This window comes from Dicentrarchus labrax, unplaced genomic scaffold (assembly GCF_905237075.1).
Source record: "Dicentrarchus labrax unplaced genomic scaffold, dlabrax2021, whole genome shotgun sequence".
Taxonomy (NCBI): Eukaryota; Metazoa; Chordata; class Actinopteri; family Moronidae; genus Dicentrarchus; species Dicentrarchus labrax.
The window spans coordinates 11,820,795-11,842,439 of NW_026136705.1; the positions used below are offsets into that span (position 1 = coordinate 11,820,795).

Sequence of the window (21,645 nt, forward strand, 5' to 3'; positions counted from 1 at the left end):
TAGATCACATTGTAAAGCTTTTTTTTTTTTTTTTTCAGTATATGTGTGTCTCTACTACTTCTCTGTCTATAAACATCCAGAAAATTCAAACCACCAACCCACAACTGAGCTGCAGGCTGCAACATCTGGGTTTTCTGAGTCTTAACACGAATATCAGATCTTTAGCTTTCAGGTTACGGCAGGTATCTATGCTGATGGCCGATAACGAAAATTAGCAAATTATAAGAATTCAGGAGTGGAATGATCATTCATCCTGGACTCCTGATGCGCAGTCAGGAGGACCAGCCGTGCGTGTAGCGCTGTTTCTGAACGTCTCCTCCCCTGTTTCTGCAGTGTTACTGCTTTTCCTTCTCGCTCATCGTTTCTTGAGCCAATGCTGCCCACCGCAAGAGTAAGACAAGACTTCCATTTGCATAACACCACACTCCTCTTTCTTGTCTGCCACCATCCCTCTGCTTGATATCCATCTTGTCCTGATCCGTGTACTGTGTGGTTTGCGTCCTCTCAATCCCTCACCATTCATTCACGCCTACTCTCATGTGCAGTCCTGTTTGGTTCTTGCGTTATCCAGCTCAGACAGAAAAGCAAGGGAATTTTTTTCACTCAGTTAATTTTGCGGATAAAAAACAATCTGAAAGCCTTTCATACATTGACAGTTTGGAAGAATTTCTGACTGATTGAAGCGGGACGAATGAGGACAGAGTCAGTAATTTAATTTATTATTTTACGCATCAACAATCGCACGTAGCCTGGAGAGGATAAAGCTGAAAACGCATTGTGGTTTCTGAAAAATTACTTAGCCTTGCGGAAGGTGCTGCCGCGGTGGAACAAGAGGAATTTAATAAGAGGAACTAATCCGACAGTGTCAAGTTTGCTGAGGTAGGGTACCTGTCAGAAAAAAAACATAGCGAAGAAACACCGTGGAAAGCTACGCGTCATTTCCAAGACACCAGCGCAACAAGCCAACACCATTACACCAGCCTGCTGTGTGAATGGCACACGGGGTGTCTTCTTCTGTTGAACTGGTGCAGGGTAGCCACGCTGTGACCAGGGTCCAGCTGAGATTCAGGGCTTTCTGTGAGTATCTGTGGGACTGTTGTGCGCACCAAATGGACCCGTCTATTTGTCCCTCATGCACAGCCTTCTGATGGGATAATCGGCTTTTTCCTGCATCTGTAATGTCCAATAATCTAGTTGCCTCAGAACCCATTTGTAACTTAACGTTTTGAATAGTCTGCAACTGTGATGTTTTATTTGTGTTTTGCACACATGTCTGGCTTTTAATAAGCTTCTTAAAACTCTCTAATGTGAAATCCTCTCCGGCTATAGTTTTCATGGTGATTATAAAACTCTCTTTACAATTCCTTAATTTAAGATAACCTGTTTTTCTACAGAGCGATATGAAAGATAACTTCATCTCCTGAGGCCACAACTTCCACACTGAGCTGACTCACTGACAACGGCACCCAGGTGAGCGTTTCTAGGAAATATATACTAAATTATAAAGCATATTTATGCATGAACATCATGGGTTTTCTCCATTGTGCGGGGCTCTAAAACCCGTAGCTGCGTTCAAACTAGTATTACATGTTGTAGATTTCTGTTTCTTGACTGTGATTTTTGTTCAAGGCAAGGTCTCAAGGAAATCACTTTTTCTGCCAGCAGTCAGTTTCTGTTTACACATTGTTTCTGCTTCATTTTCCTTTTGTTTGTTATTTGTATGACTTTCCATTCCCAAGATAGCAGAAATGACATTTATGAGGAGCCTCATTATAAATTAAGACTGTCACCATTTGGGGAAAAAAAACACCTTCTCTCACAAAACGAATGCTGGCATCAAAGTGTGACTCATTATGTACAAGTGTTTACTGCCAACCTGAGACCTCTGCTTACCAAACAGGAACATGTTTGAGGATTAAATCATCATGATTCTGTTTGGATCAGAGGTTGTTTTGCTTTTGTTTTTTTTAGATTTGGAAAATGTGTGAATTATCCAGTAGTTGATAAAGGTTGTTAATCAAGAAATCAATATAAAATATCAGCAGAGCAGATAATTCTACTTTAGATTCCCAGCAGGGGGTTTGTAGCTTTAGAATTTACTGAATGTCTTTTGTAAGATTCAAGATTTGCAAATTATCAAAGTATTATCAAAGTAATGTGAAAAACCTGTGTGATAACTATAAATCCTGTATTTTCCAGGGAAACAGAGTACCTCTAATAGTTTCTGTACCTTGTTAGCTTGTTTCTACCTGCTGAGGAATGAGTCTGGCACCACTGGAACAGATGAAATAATAGAGAAAGGAACATTGTTTATCCAGTATCAGGGCTTAACTGAGGTGCTGGAGCTATAGATTATTAAACTCAAGGAAAAAAAGCATCCACACCCTGAAACCTGTGGGCTAACTGTTTTTGCGTGGAAGAAGGCACATATTTTAGTGTTCGGATGCTTTTCTTTATTGACCATTAGAACAAATGAAAATATATAGACCCTTTTTGTCTCTATAGTATTGTCAGAAAACAGTTTTATTCCTGCATTCCCACCAGTTGGAGAGCTTGCTTTTACCATAGAAACGTCACCCACTCAAAATTTGTGCATGGTTGTGGGCCAGATGAAACCAATATTATATTATATCTTTACACGGCTGTGGAATATTTCATTCTCTCCAAATTACGTGAGTCTTGTACTCTTGGCTCTAATATTATGGACTTGTGATTGATCTTTAGAGCTTTAGATTCCCTGTATCAGGAATTTCTGAAATGTCTTTGTTGAATATGGATGGAGCATCCTTAGAAATCCAGCCTGAGGGTCACATGTTTCCTGTATCGCTGTCCATGGTGCTGATCTTGCTGATGTTTTCGCTCAGACTGATCAGATGACAGGTGTTGAGATGTTGCATCAAGCTGTGGTCGCTGCACAAATAAAGTCTGTTCGTCATTTGTTTATAAGGCAACCAAAAAAATGACAACTTTGTTGTCAATTTGTACATCTGTGCTGCGCTGATTCACCCTGAAATGTAGGCTTGATGGGAAACATGCAGGTCAGAGTGAAGATTGCAGCTTTTCTCTGCTGCATGTCAATGGGAGCATGTGCTGTACATAAACCTTTGTCAAATTGGTTCTGCTGCAGGTAGGCAACCTATTTTTGAGATGGAGATGGTCTTAAAATTTTAATTAGGAAGCACCAGATTACCCTCCTTGGTGTTTTCCCTCTCTTTCTCTCCATTCACACTGATGCAGATGTTAATCCTCTGGACAGCATTGGTGCTGTACTCTCTGAATTGTTCACTCAAGCTGTTGATGGCTGCGCTGCTGCCAAGAAAACCACTGTGAAATTATTGTCCCCTGACATAGTTTAAATTGCTTATGTAACATGACAAACAGTGTTTACTACATTTTTACAATATATTACAGAGTACAGTTGAGAGCCATGTTACACTTCCACGAGAGACCACGATTGTTTCTCCTTTGAATAATCTTATAGTATCTTTATCAGTAGGCTGCCTAAGAACAACTGCTCTTCTCTTGACTCACTGTCAGTGAAGATTATTTTTGGAATTCCATCTAACCTGACAGTACATGGTGGACTGAGTCAGTTTTTCCCTCAATACTACAGGTGCAGAGGGTCACATTTCTACCGCTGCTTAGCACAAAATGACCACATTATATGTGGGGGAGTTTGACAGGGTAGTTCAATACCAATGACTCAACGATTAGTAGGTGCCAATATTTCTGGCTTTCCAAACTCAGAACAAGCAAACCGTTGGATCCCACATCATTTGCATACAAAAGAATATGACTGTGAGTACTTTTGTGATGTTAAACCTTTGCTTAAAGCAGTTATTTCAATAATAGAACTCTAAATGACGAACATCTTACATAGTGAATGTGACAATCTCATCCTCCACACAAATGTATTTTTCTTTTGTCTTTCAGAGGTTTGTATAGCCCTCCACATGTGACGTGGATCGAACTTCAGCACCCGAAGAGTACAAGCTTCATCATCCTGCCATGTTTCTGCACAAGTGTATCGTGAATTTCACTCCATCTTTCAGGCCATGTATGTTCATCTCTATTCTGCTGGTTCTGCTCCCAGGAGTCACTCATTTCTCCCAGGGCAGCGCCAGCCATGAAGATGCTGGCAGCACACCAGGCAACTGCTCCAGTGAAGATAACTGTTCTGATGGCGTGGTGCTGCCCATGTGGAACCCCCAGAACCCTGCGGTGGGTGACAAAGTGGCACGTGCCATAGTTTACTTTGCAGCCCTCATATACATGTTCCTGGGCATGTCCATCATTGCAGACCGCTTCATGTCATCCATCGAGGTCATCACCTCTCAGGAAAAGGAGATCACCATCAAGAAGCCCAACGGTGAGACAACAACGACTACTGTGCGCATCTGGAACGAGACCGTATCCAACCTGACTCTGATGGCGCTGGGCTCGTCTGCACCAGAGATCCTGCTGTCTGTCATTGAAGTGGTCGGCCATGATTTTGAGGCTGGATCTTTGGGTCCGAGCACAATTGTGGGAAGCGCTGCATTCAACATGTTCATTATCATCGCTATCTGTGTCTACGTGGTGCCAGAAAATGAAACCCGCAAGATAAAGCACTTACGGGTGTTTTTCGTCACTGCTGCCTGGAGCATATTTGCCTACGTCTGGCTGTATCTCATCCTGTCTGTGTTCTCCCCTGGGGAGGTAGAGGTTTGGGAGGCCGTCCTCACTTTCTTCTTCTTCCCTCTCTGTGTGCTGCAAGCCTGGATTGCAGACCGGCGCCTGCTCTTCTACAAGTACGTCCATAAGCGTTATCGTGCTGACAAAACCCGTGGCATTATCATCGAGTCGGAGGGGGATGCCATGTTCACTAAAATGGACCTGGAGATGGACGGCCAGGGTGTGAACTCCCACACTCACCCCAAAGAGGCTCTGGATGGGATGCTGGAGGGGGTGGAGGAAGGGGGAGGGATGAGTGTGGAGCAAGATCAGGAGGAAGAAGCCCGACGGGATATGGCTCGCACTCTGAAAGACTTAAAACAGAGGCACCCGGAGAAGGACATGGAGCAGCTGATTGAGATGGCCAACTATCAAGTGTTGGTCCAGCAGCAGAAGAGCCGGGCCTTCTATCGCATTCAAGCCACACGTATGATGATCGGAGCTGGGAACATCTTGAAAAAGCACGCCGCTGACCAGGCCAGGAAGGTGGTGAGCTGTCACGAGGCCAGTGGGCAAGAGGAGGATCCCAACACCATCTACCTGCAGTTTGACCCCTCTCACTACCAATGCTTTGAGAACTGTGGCTCACTAAAGCTGTCAGTGAGCCGGCATGGAGGGGAAAGTGGCTGCACTGTGAAGGTAAGAAGTAATAGATATAGATAGAAATATTGTAAATGCTCAAGGTCAATTTAAAATCGACTTTAAATGCTTGAGGTGTTTTATTGTAACTCCACTATTTTAACTTTAGACTGTTTAATAAAGTTTTTTTCTTTGCTTGTGCCCCACAGGTGGATTACCGTACAGAGGACGCAACTGCCAATGCTGGCTCAGACTATGAGTTTGCTGAGGGCACGTTGGTCTTCAAGCCTGGTGAGACAACAAAAGAGTTCACTGTTGGCGTTATTGATGACGACATTTTTGAAGAGGACGAGCACTTCTACGTGCGCCTAAGTAATCCACGCATCGTGCACCGAGCTGAGGTCTCTGTCCTGGAGCCGAGCTCTATCACCTCCAGCAACAGCACGGTGGGAATCCCCTCCCACGTTCCCCCAAAAGCAGCCCTGGGAAACGCTCACACCGCCACGGTTACCATATATGATGATGACCACGCTGGCATTTTTACGTTTGAGAATAACTCCATGAGGGTCAGCGAGAGCGTCGGCAACATGCAGGTGAAGGTTCACCGGACGTCTGGGGCAAGGGGGAAGGTGGCGGTGCCCTACCACACCGTCGAAGGCACCGCCAAGGCCGGGGAAGACTATGATGAGGTGTCCGGCAAGCTGGAGTTTCAGAACGATGAGACTATGTGAGTGACAGTTCTTCTTCCTTGATGTGATGCCTTGTTGATGCTTCTCATCACTTGATCAAACATCACAGCCCACATGTTGGTATGTTAAACAGTCCTGCTAGATTACTGTAAGTTATCTATTCTGGTAAAGGATAAAAGGACTGTTTTTATGAGTCATAAATACGTTCGCTATGAGAAGTTTAGATCTTTCAGAAGGATGACGTGGGAGGATAAGGGGATATAATTGTGAGGCTGATAATGAAACATTCTGGCTGATGTAAAAGAAGGAGAAGGAGAAAAAGAGGCATCGAAGCAGCTTTCTCTGAATGAATAACCATGCAGCCCTTTGGGATTTCAGTGGAGGTTATATGGGAGTTCATTGTAATGCAGAGCAATGAAAACTCCACTGCAGAAAACAAAGGGAAGTGTGTGATAGCGACAGAGTAGAGGAAAGAAAATCAGACAGGTGACTTGCACAGCAGCAAGGAGGGGATGGGGGCTGCTGAGCTACTACTGAAACAGGTGCCTGTGTGATAATTTCAACAAAAGGATCCATGGATGCACCAGCAGAGAGGCAGATAAAATAGAGCGAAGAGGAAGGGTACAGAGAGAACGTTGAAAGTGTGATGTTTTTCCAGCTTTTCTCTTGAATGTTGTGTGGAAGGTTTTGCTGAATGATGAGTACACTTGTAGGGTTTGTTTTATGATGTGACGGGCAAAGGGCTTGGCAATTATCCACAGCAGTGTTTTTATTTTTTTTTCGGCTTAAAAAAGAAAATGCCCATAGCCATTTCAAGCTCATCACAACATGATTTACAGCAAACCAATGGACAAAACAAAGGAATAAAAAATGTGTCAGATGAATCTGTCTGTGTGGGGAGGATTTCAGGGCTTGTGTGTAGGTGTATTGTGTAGGTCGGCTGAGTGGGAGGAAAGGCAGGTGAATACACGGTGTCAAAGAGAATACAGATCTCCATATTTGTCTTTTTGTGCCTCGCAGTGCAGGTGAGATTTTAATATATTTGTTTGTCAGTGTGCACAATTCCCTGCATGTTTGTCAGTGTGTACTTTTAAGGGTGTTTGTGTGTGTGTCTGTGCACTGAACCCACTTCAAACCCGCATCAAACAAAATGTTGCTCCAAAGGGAAACTAAAGAGAGCTTCTTGAGCATCTAAAGCAATTAAAGAGAGTGAAGAGGGGTTAACAGAAGTCCCACAAGTTCTCTCAATGTAGCGCAGACAGCTACAGAGGCTGCAGTTAATGAGACAGTAGCGCATAACAATGTGAGAGAGGCTGGCAGCATCTGTGTTCAAATGGAGACTGAGCATTAGATAAAAATCCTCACCTACTGAGCCAAGACTCATGTTTATCTGACTGTAGCAAGCTGACAGTGACACAAGCATCTGCACACTTTACATTATCTGGAGTCATGCTTCCATCGACAGTCAGTGTGCAAGCAGGAGTGGAAGGACTGTGGAGAGTAGGATCCAGCAGAGCAGGACAGTTTGCTACCAGAAAACCGATGAAAAGAAAACCCAAACGCAACGGGAAATGCCTAAGCTGCACTCAGCTGCTCCTGTGCTCCTTTGAATAGCAAACAAGGACTTGAAGGGGAACGCAGGAGCGCTCTGATCATAGGTAAAAAGGCTTCGCTCAGATCTTAAGTCAGAATTGGCAGGTCCAGTTGGGTCAAGTCACAGCAGCAACATTTTTAATCTAAGATACCTGTACTCAGAAGGTTAAAGCACAACATTTTATCATTGGAAAAGCTCAGCATTTATCTCTATTTGCCACATAAAGATATATATCAAAGCTGGTGTAGAACCAAAGTCCATAGAAGCAGATTGCTACGGGTCTTAGTCTTTCTAAAACATCCCAGTTTGGTCCTACTTTATGCCACTAGATGCTGGAGTCAGACTGAATTTTTCATGAGGTTGTTTAATTTGGCGCGTTCAGTCAGTCCTGTTAAAAGATGGAGGTGAAGGTGAGTCTTTGCGTTGTCATCTTGAAGCGTTTCGGCTTTTGTAGGTGCGTATCTATTCATGCTCCTGAGCAGACGAGATCGCACATGCTCTGTGTTAAATGTATATCTGTGCTCCTTACTGCTCAGCAGGCTACCAAAGTTCACCCTTCAAACCAAGCTGGCTTTTCTTACCCGAGTGTTTCCCTGGGTGTTCAGGACAAAGAGCTGACACTCGGCAGCGGGCCTCCAGGCAGCTCTTTGTGTGTGTGTGTGTTTGTTACAGTGACTCTTGCTTTGTGCCGCTTTGTGTCTGTGTACATCTGCCTGTCCCGGTCGATGGTTGAGAATGCAGAAAAGCAAAAGAGGAGGAAGGCAAGTTTGTAAGCTTTTGACATTGAGCCAGGAGGAGCATTTTAAAAACCAGGCGTGCAGTTAAATAATAATTTACCATCTAAATTCTGCACTGCAGTAAATAGATTATGATGTACAGACATAGACCTCTGAGCCAACATAAACAGGCTGACACAGAGAACCGTTTTACATTTCTGTGTTTATGGATTAGAAGCAGATCTGCACAGACCGTTTGATGCTTGTAGATTCCTCTTGTGTCTGTTTTTGTTTAGCGCCTCGAAATGTGTGGCACTACACACTAGTTGAAGCTGAGGTGGATAACGGGGGCAGTTACATAAGCTAAGATGAAAGAGATGTGAGGAGATCACTTCTGAAAAGGGAAATCAATACCCTGATATTCTTTATTTCTCACGCTTAATGTAGTCAGGATCAATAACATCCTGAACTTCCCGAAAAACACGGAAAAATCGGAGCAGCGCAGTCAGGGTTGGGTAACATTAACACATGGAAAACCTTTCAAGGTAGAAGAAAGGCTTTGCTCCATTTGAGCAGTACTGATAGGCTTCCTTTGGTTAAACCTTCATTCTCATATTTAATACTCACAGTAATTCATCATATCTCATTGTTATTCTATATATCATTAGGCTGCGCTTTTTTAGCCACGCTAGACGTACGTCTGTCGGTAGTATCTCAGTAATCCTCGGACAAATTGTCTTTGGTCTTTTCATCTAGCGCCACCATGAGGTTGAAATGTATGGTTCTTGGTGAAATGCTATGACATTAGGTACACACAAGCCACACAATACTAACTTGTTATTCCAGCCGGGATGTGTGTGTCAGACATTCCGACATGCTGACAGCTGTTGGGTCTCTGTAAATACCGTAATTCTCCTTTTACCGTAAAAGGAGTACGGTCTAAACCTGCTCTATTTGAAAAGTGTCCTGAGATAACTTATGAATTGGTGCTGTACAAATAAAATTGAATTTAATTGAATTTCATTGAATTCAGCTTACTCTCTAGTTTGCCAAAATATGCTGTCATTGTGTTGTATATAGTATTGCTATAGTAGCCAGAGAGTTGAGAGTCTCATCCTTTCTGCATGTTAGCTTCGCAGCACCAACCGTATCCACAGTTTACTAACCCTTAGCTAACATAATTATTTTACTTGCTGTGTCGTTGATCGCACTACATCATGATGTTTGTTATGGTCATTGGCAGAATAGCTAACCACACTTTTAAGAAAAAAGTTCAGACCTCGGCTCTCTTGCCACTGCACCTCTGTGGATGCCAGATTGTCAGATTTGGAAAGTTGCAGAAATTACGACATTACGACGTCAGCGAGGTGTGGGGAGGATGGGCTTTCCGAAGCAGTTCAACCATCCGACAAGCAGTTCTGAAATAGCTGGCAGCTCCAGTCTTGTGTTATATTGTATGTAGAGCTTTTTCTCATCTCACTTGTCTCCTCTAGTGCTGATTAGTGCATATCATTAAGCTGCCATTCTCTGTTATACAATAATTTCAAGTACAAGTTATCAGAGATAGGGTCATATATCATTGGCAATGTCAAAAACCTTTTGCTTCTGTATAAATATCCTGTACTAATATAATAATAATAATAACCCAAGAACACATTACAGTGGAGATAATATAATGTTCATTTTGAAACTGCTGTAGATATGAGACACATATATCTTCATGGTGCAGCTGCTTCATGTTCACATTCAGCTACAATGCAGTCTCTCTGGTGGAGATCTTGCTCAAGGACACTTCAGCTAGGCAGATACATGCTGACACACAGGTTTGATCCATAGTTCTGTAACTGATTGGCCGTGCCCCGTTCAGTCGAGGGCATCTGACATACAGTCATGCATGTATGCATTCACTCATTCTCCCTGTTGGCTTCATTTCTGTCAGGCTCTCAGGAGGGCTGGAGCCTATCCCAGCATGCAGAGTGCAGAAAGTTGAGAGACTCTCCCAGGGTGAACAGAGGCATAAAATCACTCACACTCATACCTGTAGGCAGTTTGGAGTCTCCAGTCCTCATGACTTACCGTACTGCCTTTGGACTGTGGGAGGAAACTGGAGCATCCTTATCAAACCAACGCAGAATCTGGAGGAGAGGGAAACTCCAAATAAAAAGGTTGCACAGCTGCCTGGTCCTTCTTTCGAGAGGTGACAGTCCTACCACCACCCTAGAGTCCTATCTGGTTTTCCCTTTAGTTAGGCTTAATTTAGGTTAAACCAAGTTAATCCAGTAAATCCAGTTAATTAATTTATAGAAGAAACAGACACTTTTTGCTTTGCTAGAAAACTGTGAAAAGAGGAAAAAAAGCACTGACGCATCTCCTTTTTTATTAGAACTTATAAAAAGAACCAGCCAGACTTCCTGCAGTCCGCAGTGTATTCCACACATGCAGCAGAGATTATGGTGGTTTCAGGTAGAACAGGGATCAATCTTCACAGCTCAGACAATACACTCCAGTCCATCACTTCATTTGTGTGTGACAGATAAAATAGCAGTGTATGTTACCCACTATGGCTTCTCAGAAACTATCCCAGGAATGGAGCCGCCGGGCAGACAGAGATGGCTGATGCACAGTGAAATGTGATATTCAGTAAGTGAGAGCATTACTGTGTGGATAGAATCTAACTGTGCCTGTTGTAATGAGAGTTTGCTTCGACCTGCAGAGATACACGGCTCCGGGTGGTGCTATTGTACCCTTACAGTGACCCTTTCAAACTCACATGCAGGGGGATGATACATAGCAGCACCTCATGGATTTATCACCACTTTTAAAGGATCAAAAGACATTTTTGTAAAAACGCTAATTTGCTGAGATACCAAGTTGTGGTTTAACAAGGAGTTTAAGAAATACTTTGAGCACAAACTCCATAAAACCAAAATCTGTTTGTGTGATGAAACAAACTAGATTAACGTCTTAAATTAGTGAGCTTTAGAGGTACTGGTCGGGAGATGTTTCACCTTTGGACAGAACCTTGCTAGCTGTTTCCAGCCTTTATGCTAAGCTAAGCTATCCAACTGTTGGCACTAGCATACAGACATGAGAGTGGTATCAATGTTCTTATCTAGCTCTCAGCAAGAAAGCAAATTTCTGTTTAAAATCAGTTTTTTTTTTACTTTATTAGCCCATTGGCTCAAGACAACAGAGGGGTCACATGGAAATACATTTTCTGCTCTCAATTTTATCTTTGAACCTGAACATGGGAGCCACATAATTTAACAAGCTCTATTAGGTAGTGTTACAACCGCTGGTTAAAATCACCTTTTTTAGTTTGATATGTTGATTGTCAATTGCCAATCAGCTTCATTGAGTTTCATTGGAAATCGTTGAGTTCTGGCATATTCAGAATTGATTCATTATTTATCAAAAATCCAAATTGAATTGATTATTAAATCTATGCATTCTATTAGCAGCACGTGTTAACATGAGGCTGTAATGCTGAGTTTTTTATTCATACTTTTATTCTTTATATTATTTCATTGAACTACAATTTTTTACCTGTCAGTTACTCATTACGTTATACTTTGGATTCAACCAGGTGAAAAAAGCACTATTTTACTGTATGACTAATTCATAAAATTAGTCTCATCTCAGTCATCTATTTTGGAATCTGTAGACAGTTTTGATTTGTTCACCTTTTATGTTATTATCACCCACCTTTTGTCTGAAATGAGTGCAAATGAGCATTAAACTCTGGCAGAGGTTGAGATTTAAATTGCCACCTAATCAGCCGAAGAGAACCTACTTCCCTGTTGTTCTTTGACAGCTTTTGATTCCTGGCTTGCATTTTAATGAGAGGTCTGCGAAATGTAAATGTTTGTCTGATCCCTGGCAGTTATATCCTGTTCATCTTACACTAAAGCAGGGCAAGCAGTATCTGCCCAAAGTGTGATGTAATACCAGAATGGCTGCTGCATGAATATGGTCCATAGCAACCGAACCATCACGTTTTATTTTAAGGCCTTAAAGGAAACTTACTGTGTTCCTGTACATATCATGCTTGAAATAGCACCCTGTTTAAAAGATAAACTCTTTTGTTTCCATTGTAAGGACTCTAGGCTATACTGCGATTCCCTTTGCACCCACTGGCATGACTGTCCCTGACATTAGACAGCTGATGACGTATCATTCATGTTTAAAATAAACTTCTTCTCTTCTGCGAGCAAAAGCTCTTCCTGCGTGTTGTCGAATCCTGAGTGTATAAGTGTAGACAGAAATAGACAGCCACCCACATATCATTAGGGAGATGGAGAGAGAGGGAGAGGAAGACTCACTGTGACAGTGTAGGAGAATGAAGCGGGCTGAGGCAAATATGTCGGTCACAGTTTGACACCGCATCGGCACGTGTTTTTGCAGCATTCAATTTTACAGACTGTATTTCTAAATAAGTCTTAAGATTTGCTTTAACCTGCATGGATTCCTAGATAGGTGGTGCTTAATTTCCACTGAGAACAAGATAATAATTCAATTTCCCGTGGCTTATAACTTGAAGTGTGTGGGAGGGGTGTGGGCTGTTTCACTACATTTCTCTTGTGCTCTAATGGAATTAATGGTGTAGATAGAGTCCGCCCTCTTGTGGGGTATTACATATATAATATATATATATATATATATATATATATATATATATATATATATATATATTTGCTAATTTGTAAAAAATCTCGAGCTTCCATCTTCTTATCTAACATCTCTGTTTTATGATTCATTGTGTGGGCAGTCTACCTCTTGGCTACGCTGTTTTGATTCGAATGTGTACAAAAGCATAGAACCTGCACTTACTGGCTGCCTATTTTTGATTTAATTTAGGTAACAAATGCATACTTCAGGCTAGCTCATATTGACAGCTGCTGCTATTTCCTAAATAATACTAAGTAACAAATTCATCCGTCTCCATCTGCCTCCTTCCTCTCCTTGTGCCTTGACCCTTCTGCTTTTAGGAAGCTGTTGAATGTGAAGATCATCGATGACGAGGAATACGAGAAGAACAAGACTTTCACGATTGTGTTGGAGGAGCCCATCCTGCTGGAGGTGGGACAGAGACACGGTGAGCCTGGGACGCAGCTGCATGATACAGCAGCAGAGTGATTTCCCTCATTATTTTATAGCTTAAAATACATTTTCCATTGCATCCACTCTCTTTTATATTTTATTTAAATTCTTGGGCTAGAGCTGTTCATATCCATTGATAGTAATTCGTCTTAACTCTGGGGCAGCTCTAAGGTCTAAGGTGTGATCTCTTTATTCCATTTGGTGTATTTGGCATGGCCAGGCTTTATGAATAAAATATATTGGGCTAAAGTAGTTAGATCAAGGTTAAAGCTAAAAGAGACAGGGGCTATTTATAATTTGTCCACATACCTTACACTATACTCAATTTAAGGCCCTGTGCTGGGTGACCCTCCGACCATTTTCTAATTCACAATGAAAATAAGTTGATTCACACTGGGAACTTTTTTTATTGTTTATACCAATTAGTAAATGCTCAGTAATACCCAATCTATACAGTATGAAGCGGTGACACTTCTGCAAAAAGTCCATGTGCACCTGACAGGCACAGGGCTGCTGCGACTGGATTTGCAACTTGGCAACTATGAGTGAGAATGGCTAACCTCGCATACCACTAGGTAACCTCGGTTACCTTGTCTGTTGCAGGCTACATTTTGGCCTTGGCTCACAAACTGACATCCATAGAAAAATATATTTGGTCTTAACTTTAACTGCAGAATCTGCAGATTAATTCCATACCCAATATGTTAAGATCCACTGAAGTTAGACACGATACAACATGAATAAATCCCCAGTTTTGCTATCTTTACTGCCATCCTGACTGTAAGGGAGCCGGTGTAGGGACCAGAGCTGCTCGGGGTCCCTTATTTACAGATGACATAACACATTTTGATTGTCAGTTGTGACAATCCTCATGCAAATCCTCATGGGTTTCATTATCAATACAGTATCTTGTAACAATTAACTTGTTACAAAACCTTATCCTCCTGCTACAGGAGACACCAATGATAACAAGACAGCAGTGGGACCGGAGGACGTGTCAAAGATGGGCTGCCCCTGTCTGGGCGAGCACACTAAGCTGGAGGTCGTCATTGAGGAATCCTATGAATTCAAGGTAACTTAAAATAAGCAGCTCTTTACCTCAGAGCCACACCCACCTGTCATACTGATGTTTGCATAATATTTTGTTTGTTCTTATGAGATTTACCTGCTTACTTCCTACTGAATACACATTGCAGCAGTTCTTTGGACTGGAAATCTTTAAACTTTTTTATACACACTATGAGAGCAAACAACATGACGTTTAAGAATTATTCTGTAATTATCCTCATTGTTGACTTAAAAGTCCATCCTGACTTCCTTCAGTTAATTTGTTTCAATGTGTAACTCCCCCTCCACTCAAAAATATGTTGTTCCTACAATGTGATGTGTGAGCTTCACTGTGCAGAATAATGTACATATGTGCAGAGTTTGACACTAGAAGGATGTTTTCACTAATCTGCTGAAAGTTTCAGCAGATTAATAAGATTTTAAGGGGCGGGCATATGAGTATGATTTGTGACATCACAAATAGTGTGAAGCCACCAGTGCACATCAACTGAGAATGGACTTTACAGTGAAGTAGGAGACATCTTGTGTCCAGCAGGAAAACTTTAGAAATAAACAACATTTGCATATTCAGAGATTCTGTAATTTTTGACGAAGCAGAAAGAGTAGATGCTTTTATTAGAATCTCAATGTGGAAATTATGGAAGCGTATTGCATTACTTAAATTATCGAGATACTTCGAACTCCCGTGAGAACCTCCAACCTGCAAGTGACTCCCGTGGACCTATGGTGCCTCCTGCCCGCACATATATGCTCCATCTTCAACTATCTACTATACCGGGTTAATTTTGCTATGTATATATTGCTATGTCTAGCAGATCTGAATGGGCTTTCCTTCTGAACAACCGCAAAGTCCTCAGGTGCCTGCGTAGAGTTGACAAACTAATGATAATACCATATCTCCCAATGTCTTAAACCAAGATCAAAGTATAACTTGATTGAACTAAACAAGCCGGTTATGTTTGTTTCCGTTAAATCAAGCTCTCAATAAAGGAATGAATGCGTCTATTGTTTCAAATGTTCTCTAAACTCAGAAAAAAAATTGTCAGAAAAACACAAATAATTACTCCGAAAAACAAACCAAAAAATAAAATTTCAAGTGAATGCAATATGTATTCCGTACATATCATACATAAACATGAACTATTCAGAGATAGGTAGAGACCAACTAATTTAATAACATGTACAAGGCACTGCCTTGTGTTTTCTCCATTTTAAAGGAGCCACAGAGGGCACTTTATTATGTTTTTTTTCTAATATGGCTGGGGAGGGAGACAAAATAAAACATTGCTATTTTAGATCAGTTATGTCACAATATTCTGGGTATGACTGTTGGAGATTAATACTTAATCTAACTAGGGAATTGGTGATAAATTATTAGTGATGTGCCTGTAACTAATGACTCTGCCAGTAAAGTCATTCACTCATCATTTCATCCAGCATTAATAATTAAATAAATGGAGAAAATTGTAACATTTAACTGTAACGGTACTCTGTCGATTTGGTATTGTACTGCCATAAAGCTGAGGGTTTTGGGGGTGTTGCTAGAAACAGATAAAAAAAAAGAAATGTTCAAAATCGATCAAGATATCCTGAACTCAAAAAAAGCTTGAACCTTCATTTCCCATAATACAACCTGAGGATTCATTAAACCCTCCCTGCCTCTCAAATGTCCATGTCTCTCAAACTCCACTCCACTTTTGTAACCCCCATTTTTGCTGGTTAAAAATATGTAGTGTCTAAGCTGAGATAACCCTGATGACATCACTATGACTCCGGACAGAGTATGTTTTATGTAGTAATCTTCTTGAAAAGCGATATGCCCTTTTGAGACTCATTTTAAGCTGTAACATGATATTGCACTGATACTCTGGGTTCCAGTTTCATGTGCTGATACTTGCAGCTCTTCTTTCTGTGCTGGTGTAAAACTGCTTTATGCTGGCGCTGTGCCTTCTTTCCTGCGGGATAGTGAGGTTTGGTGCTCTCCTGCATCTGTTTTGGTGACTCACTGTGCACCACAGTAGGTGGAGTGACACCTTAATTGTAAAGATTGTAATGATACTCTCATACCTGTAGAGACGCCTCCCACTAACTTGTCCTTTTTCTTCTGCTTTCTTGTCTCTGTGTCTGTCTGCAGAGCACAGTGGACAAGCTGATCAAGAAGACAAACCTGGCTCTGGTGGTGGGGAGCAGCAGCTGGAGAGAGCAGTTTGTTAGTGCTGTCACTGTCAGTGCAGGTGAGTCGTGGCATCCTGACTTGTCTCATCTGTTCATCTATCAGTGACCCGACCTGTGGAAGATTGAGCCTGCAGCCGGATCTGGTCCACCAGCTGCTTCTCACCAGTCGTGCTGTGTTTTCTTTTTAGATACTTCTTTAATAAAATCCCAAATGTTCCAGTTTTGGTTTGACATTGGCAGATAATAATGAATGAATGAGCTCAGAGAAACATGGGCCGTTTTTATATATCTGTGCTTATTTGCTGCTTCCTTCGAATCTAGACAGTTTATTAAAAATGCTTGATGTGGTGAATTCTTCATATGGCTTACTGTAAAAACTAAATTGGCCGGCTCTGCCTTGACAATTAATAGCTCTGAAGAATTTATTTAGACATATGTGGTATGGTGAACCCTTTTTATTTTGCCCTTTCAAAAGCCGTTCACTTGGCTTTGTGAACCTTTTAGATCTGCACTAGTGCACAAAGCATTTGGGCTAAAAGCTGACTTAGACACCAGAGATGTGTCATTTTGCTAATACGCTCTTTTCTCTCATGTTTTCTCTCTGGATGAGGTCACTCCGATTTTTATGCAGAGTGTGTACGTATAAATAGAAAGCATGTATATGTGTCTAAGTCACTGAGTCATAGCTTTATTTGCAGATAATGTAAAGATTTGAAAAGGTTAGCTCCCACACATTCGTCAGATGGCTTAAATGTGGTGGAGCTTAGTATAGTCTTGGCTGCATTCTGCTGTCAGAGCGGTTATCTAAGGTTGATTAATGCACGAAGTTGGAACTAACTTTTATGATTTAATATCATTCAAACAAGCATTTCTGAACTGAGATATGATGTTAAACTGCGTGATATGGTCTTAAGATAATCTGTCAACAGAGAAGGCAGTCTTGGTACGTATTTTGCAGGCCTTCATGTATCTATTCTATCTTTGCCAGGTGACGATGATGAGGAAGAGAGCGGGGAGGAGCGCTTGCCATCCTGCTTTGATTACATCATGCACTTCCTGACAGTTTTCTGGAAAGTCCTCTTTGCTTTTGTCCCGCCCACTGAGTACTGGAACGGCTGGGCCTGCTTCTTTGTGTCCATTTCCCTCATTGGTGTTCTGACAGCTGTGACCGGGGACTTGGCCTCCCATTTCGGCTGCACCGTTGGTCTCAAAGACTCTGTCACCGCTGTGGTGTTCGTGGCCCTCGGCACCTCTGTTCCAGGTGGGCGTCTGTGGTATCTGTCAGTTGTAACAGCAGACTTGTCCTGGGTTTCCTCAGGGGTTTGCCTGTGCGGTACAAGCAGCTGCTTGGGGAGACTTGTGTAACCTCTGTCTCTGCCTAGGCTGTCAGAGTAACTCTCTCCAGGGCTCTGGCCTTGAACATTAACAAGCTGTAAACTAAGAAAAACAGTGTTTCACTTGTTAGTCTCTCTATGCTGCCTAATTGTATTCCCATTTTACTATGTCCTAAACACTGCCACAGTGAGGCACAAATGAGAACATGAAAATTAGGTTTTGACAGGTTTTAGCTCAGTAAGTCCCACGCACACTCTCTTTCAAGTTGGCAGACCAGTTGTGCTGGAAATCTCCCTACATGAATTAGTGAGAGGGTAATCATCAAGAAGTTACAGCATTCACAGGTACTGTGTTTGCCGGGTTATAAGTTCATTTTGGTGGGTAGAGAGTTTCAGAGACATCATCTACTTTCTACATTTGTTGTGATTTACTTTCATCTACGAATGCATATCTGTGCTTTAGAAAGAGTCTGTGTAGTGCCAGGACAGGCTTTGAAGAATATGGATATAGAATATTTTTGTCGCATTTTAAAGTGTAAAAGTTGTTGTTGTTGTTGTTGTTGTTGTTGTTGTACATGGCCATAGGGAACATTGCAGTACCACTTTCTGTAAGACTTTATTTGGATAGTCCACCTATAGATACAACAATCTTTGTCCACTGTGGTTAAGGTTTGGTTAGGTTTAGGCGCATCTTGGTTAGGGTATACACATATACTCTATAGATAAATCTGTACAACATCTACAGGAAAATACATAAAAAAAACTATCTGTAGATGGGCTGTCCAAATAAAGTGTTACTACACAAGTGTTGTACACTTTCTAATAACTCAGGATGAAACTTCCAAAGGTTTGCAGAGAATCTGACCAAAGTCCATTCATGAACAACTCATTCAATGAGAAGATTGATACCACTCTCATGTCTGTATGGTAAATATATAGCTACAGTCAGGAGACTGTTCAGCTCAGTTTAGGACAAAGACAGGAAGCAGGGAAACAGGTAGCCTGACTCTGTCCAAAGGTAATAAAATCTGCCTTCCAACAACTGTAATCTGTACATAAGCCAGTGTGTCACCATTACAATTAGCCATTTTACTAACATGTGTTGGACTATTTCTTGATTGGAATGTACTTTCAATATGTCACTAATAACATGTATAACTGCAAACTTGATGTGTTTTTGGAGAATGATACACTGATGAGCATTAACTAATGATTACCAACATTTAAGCTGGTAAATAGAAAAGACACCAAAAGACGGCAGCCAAAGGGATTTTTTACAACCTGGAAACCTAAAACATGTTCTTATGTATGGTCTATAAATGGTCTGATCTATAAAGCACTGATAAATTATTATTATTCTTACTCACCATTGCATTTATTTATATTGCAATTAAATAGTCCCTGGTAGTTGTAGGGTTTAACGGAGGGTCTTAAGTGAATTTTTCCCCCTGTGCACACCACTGATTTCCAACAGTAGCTGATTTTCACAAATTCTGTTGTTTCCAATTTATTTATTTTCGCTTAATTAATATCTCTTCTTCTCATACAGATACATTTGCGAGTAAAGTGGCTGCCATCCAGGACCAATATGCTGACGCCTCCATCGGCAACGTAACGGGCAGCAACGCAGTGAATGTGTTCCTAGGCATCGGGGTGGCGTGGACCCTCGCGTCCGTTTACTGGCACACCAAAGGCAAGGTGTTCAAGGTGGACCCGGGCTCCTTGGCCTTTTCCGTCACCCTCTTCACCATCATGGCGCTGGTGTGTGTGATGGTGCTGCTCTACCGCCGGCGTCCCAGCGTGTCTGGCGGAGAGCTCGGGGGCCCAAGGACACCCAAGCTCATCACCTTCTTTATGTTCCTCTCCCTCTGGTTCATCTACATCCTGTTGTCCTCCCTGGAGGCGTACTGCCACGTGCCTGGCTTCTGAGACTGAGGGAAATGCACAGACACGGCTCCTCTCCTTGTTTTTACAGTCTACTGAATGTGTTTTCTCTCTGTTTTTGTCTATTTTCACAAAGGTTTATAACTATTTGTATCATTAGTTATTATTGATACCGCACAATATCTGATTGACTTTGAATCTTTGGACTTGGGAACTTTGCTACCACTCACTATGCTGTGAAGTATTGCTTTAGCCACTGAAATTTAACCTGTTCTTAACTTTTGTTCTTTTTTTGAAATATTATTTTCCACTGGACATTTATCTAATCATTGCTATCAGCATAAATCGCATCAAACCTTCTGTCACTTGACATGTAAAACTTCTGGCATCTTGTCCTTTCTCTGTGTGTGGACAATTATTTGAGTAATTCAGTGTTAAGAAAGCACAAGATTAAAGCAAGCGGTCAAAAGATTCCTTGTATTTTTGAAAGGTGTTGAAAAGGTGAAAATTATACATGGTGCATGGGACGACATTATACTTTACATTTACATAAATGGAAAGAACTTACTGAGACTGAAGTGAGATGTAAAACATATCTGTGTGTTGATATTTATTACTCAATCTATACATTAATTATTCATTATATATCATGTAAAAGATTAACATTGTGTGTGGGAGTTTTGTGAAAGAGTTGCTGTGTTTATTTTTGCACGTTATCAGATTAAGAGTTTCTTGGTAATCTATTTTAAAGTACTGTATGTAATATTTTGACATGGCTGTTGACGTGTTGATGTGTTCCTGTACATGTGAATCACAGCTGTATCATAATCTTTTCACTGCCTGGTCCCCTTTCCCACGTCGCTTTCTCAATCAGTATCATGTTCAACTTAGCCAGGGTTAAAAATGCCTTTTCTTTTTTTTTTTTTTTACAACATAATCGACATTGAGCAGAGTGCCCCCGCTTTAAATTGTAGTAAGATATATAAATTCTTTGAGCACATTTATGATTTTTTTCATGTGAGTGTGTGTGTGGCTGTGTGTGTATGTGTGTGTCTGAGTGTGCGTGACACTGCTCTTAAGCACAAATTGGCGAAAGGCATGGCACTATCTCGTCATTGACTCCACAAATGTTACGGGTGTTTATGACAAAAAAAGGTGCAGTCTGAGTACGGATACAAGAAGGATACCAGTTTTCTTATCTGTCACGCTGACACTGTGAATACTTTTTCAACAGCACCACTTTTAGAAAAAGCACAGCAGAGAGCAAAGATGACTGTAGGAAGAGGTCCTAATCATAGCACAATCACCAAACAGGTCCGTCATTTAGGGATGAAAAATGTGCTAAAAGAGAAGACATGTACAGCATTTCCTGAGAGTATCTCCTTGTGTCGCACAGCAGTTGATATTGAAGTTTGTTTTTTTATTTAACCTAGAATCTGTAGAGCCATATTTATTGTACCAGTATTACAGTAGAGGTATTTATATGATCAATTTTAGTTTTATTGATATGCACGTTTAATGTATAAAAAGTGGAAATAAATGTTGCTGATTTATGATGCCATAAGATGCCTTGTTGTCTTAATTACACATTTTAAGAGGTAAGAAGAGTGAATACACACAGAAATCTGTTCTTTTTGAAGGTCTTTCAAAATTATTTCTACATCACCAAAACATGCGTTCTACACGTCTACTTGTGAATGTTACCCTATTGAAATGCAAGATTTATCAGAATATGAACTCTTATAATGAGGTATTACAAAACGAGCTGGATGGTTGTCTGGAAAAATGAACAA

General features: G+C 41.3%; 1 protein-coding gene across 2 annotated transcripts; it reads left to right on the forward strand.

Moving 5' to 3' along the window:
* Positions 1-67: 67 nt before the first annotated feature.
* Positions 68-21,416, forward strand: slc8a4a (solute carrier family 8 member 4a). 2 transcript variants are annotated; one of them, XM_051399990.1, is made up of 9 exons: positions 68-391; positions 1,395-1,470; positions 3,934-5,352; positions 5,502-6,019; positions 13,280-13,386; positions 14,345-14,463; positions 16,594-16,693; positions 17,623-17,895; positions 19,518-21,416. In XM_051399990.1, exons 3-9 carry the CDS (start codon positions 4,009-4,011, stop codon positions 19,895-19,897), a joined length of 2,841 nt encoding a protein of 946 aa, XP_051255950.1. In that variant the 5' UTR covers positions 68-391; positions 1,395-1,470; positions 3,934-4,008; the 3' UTR covers positions 19,898-21,416. The 2 variants fall into 2 exon arrangements, with proteins under 2 accessions (XP_051255950.1, XP_051255949.1); XM_051399989.1 differs by lacking the exon at positions 68-391 and adding an exon at positions 401-1,077.
* The last annotated feature ends 229 nt before the right edge of the window (positions 21,417-21,645 follow it).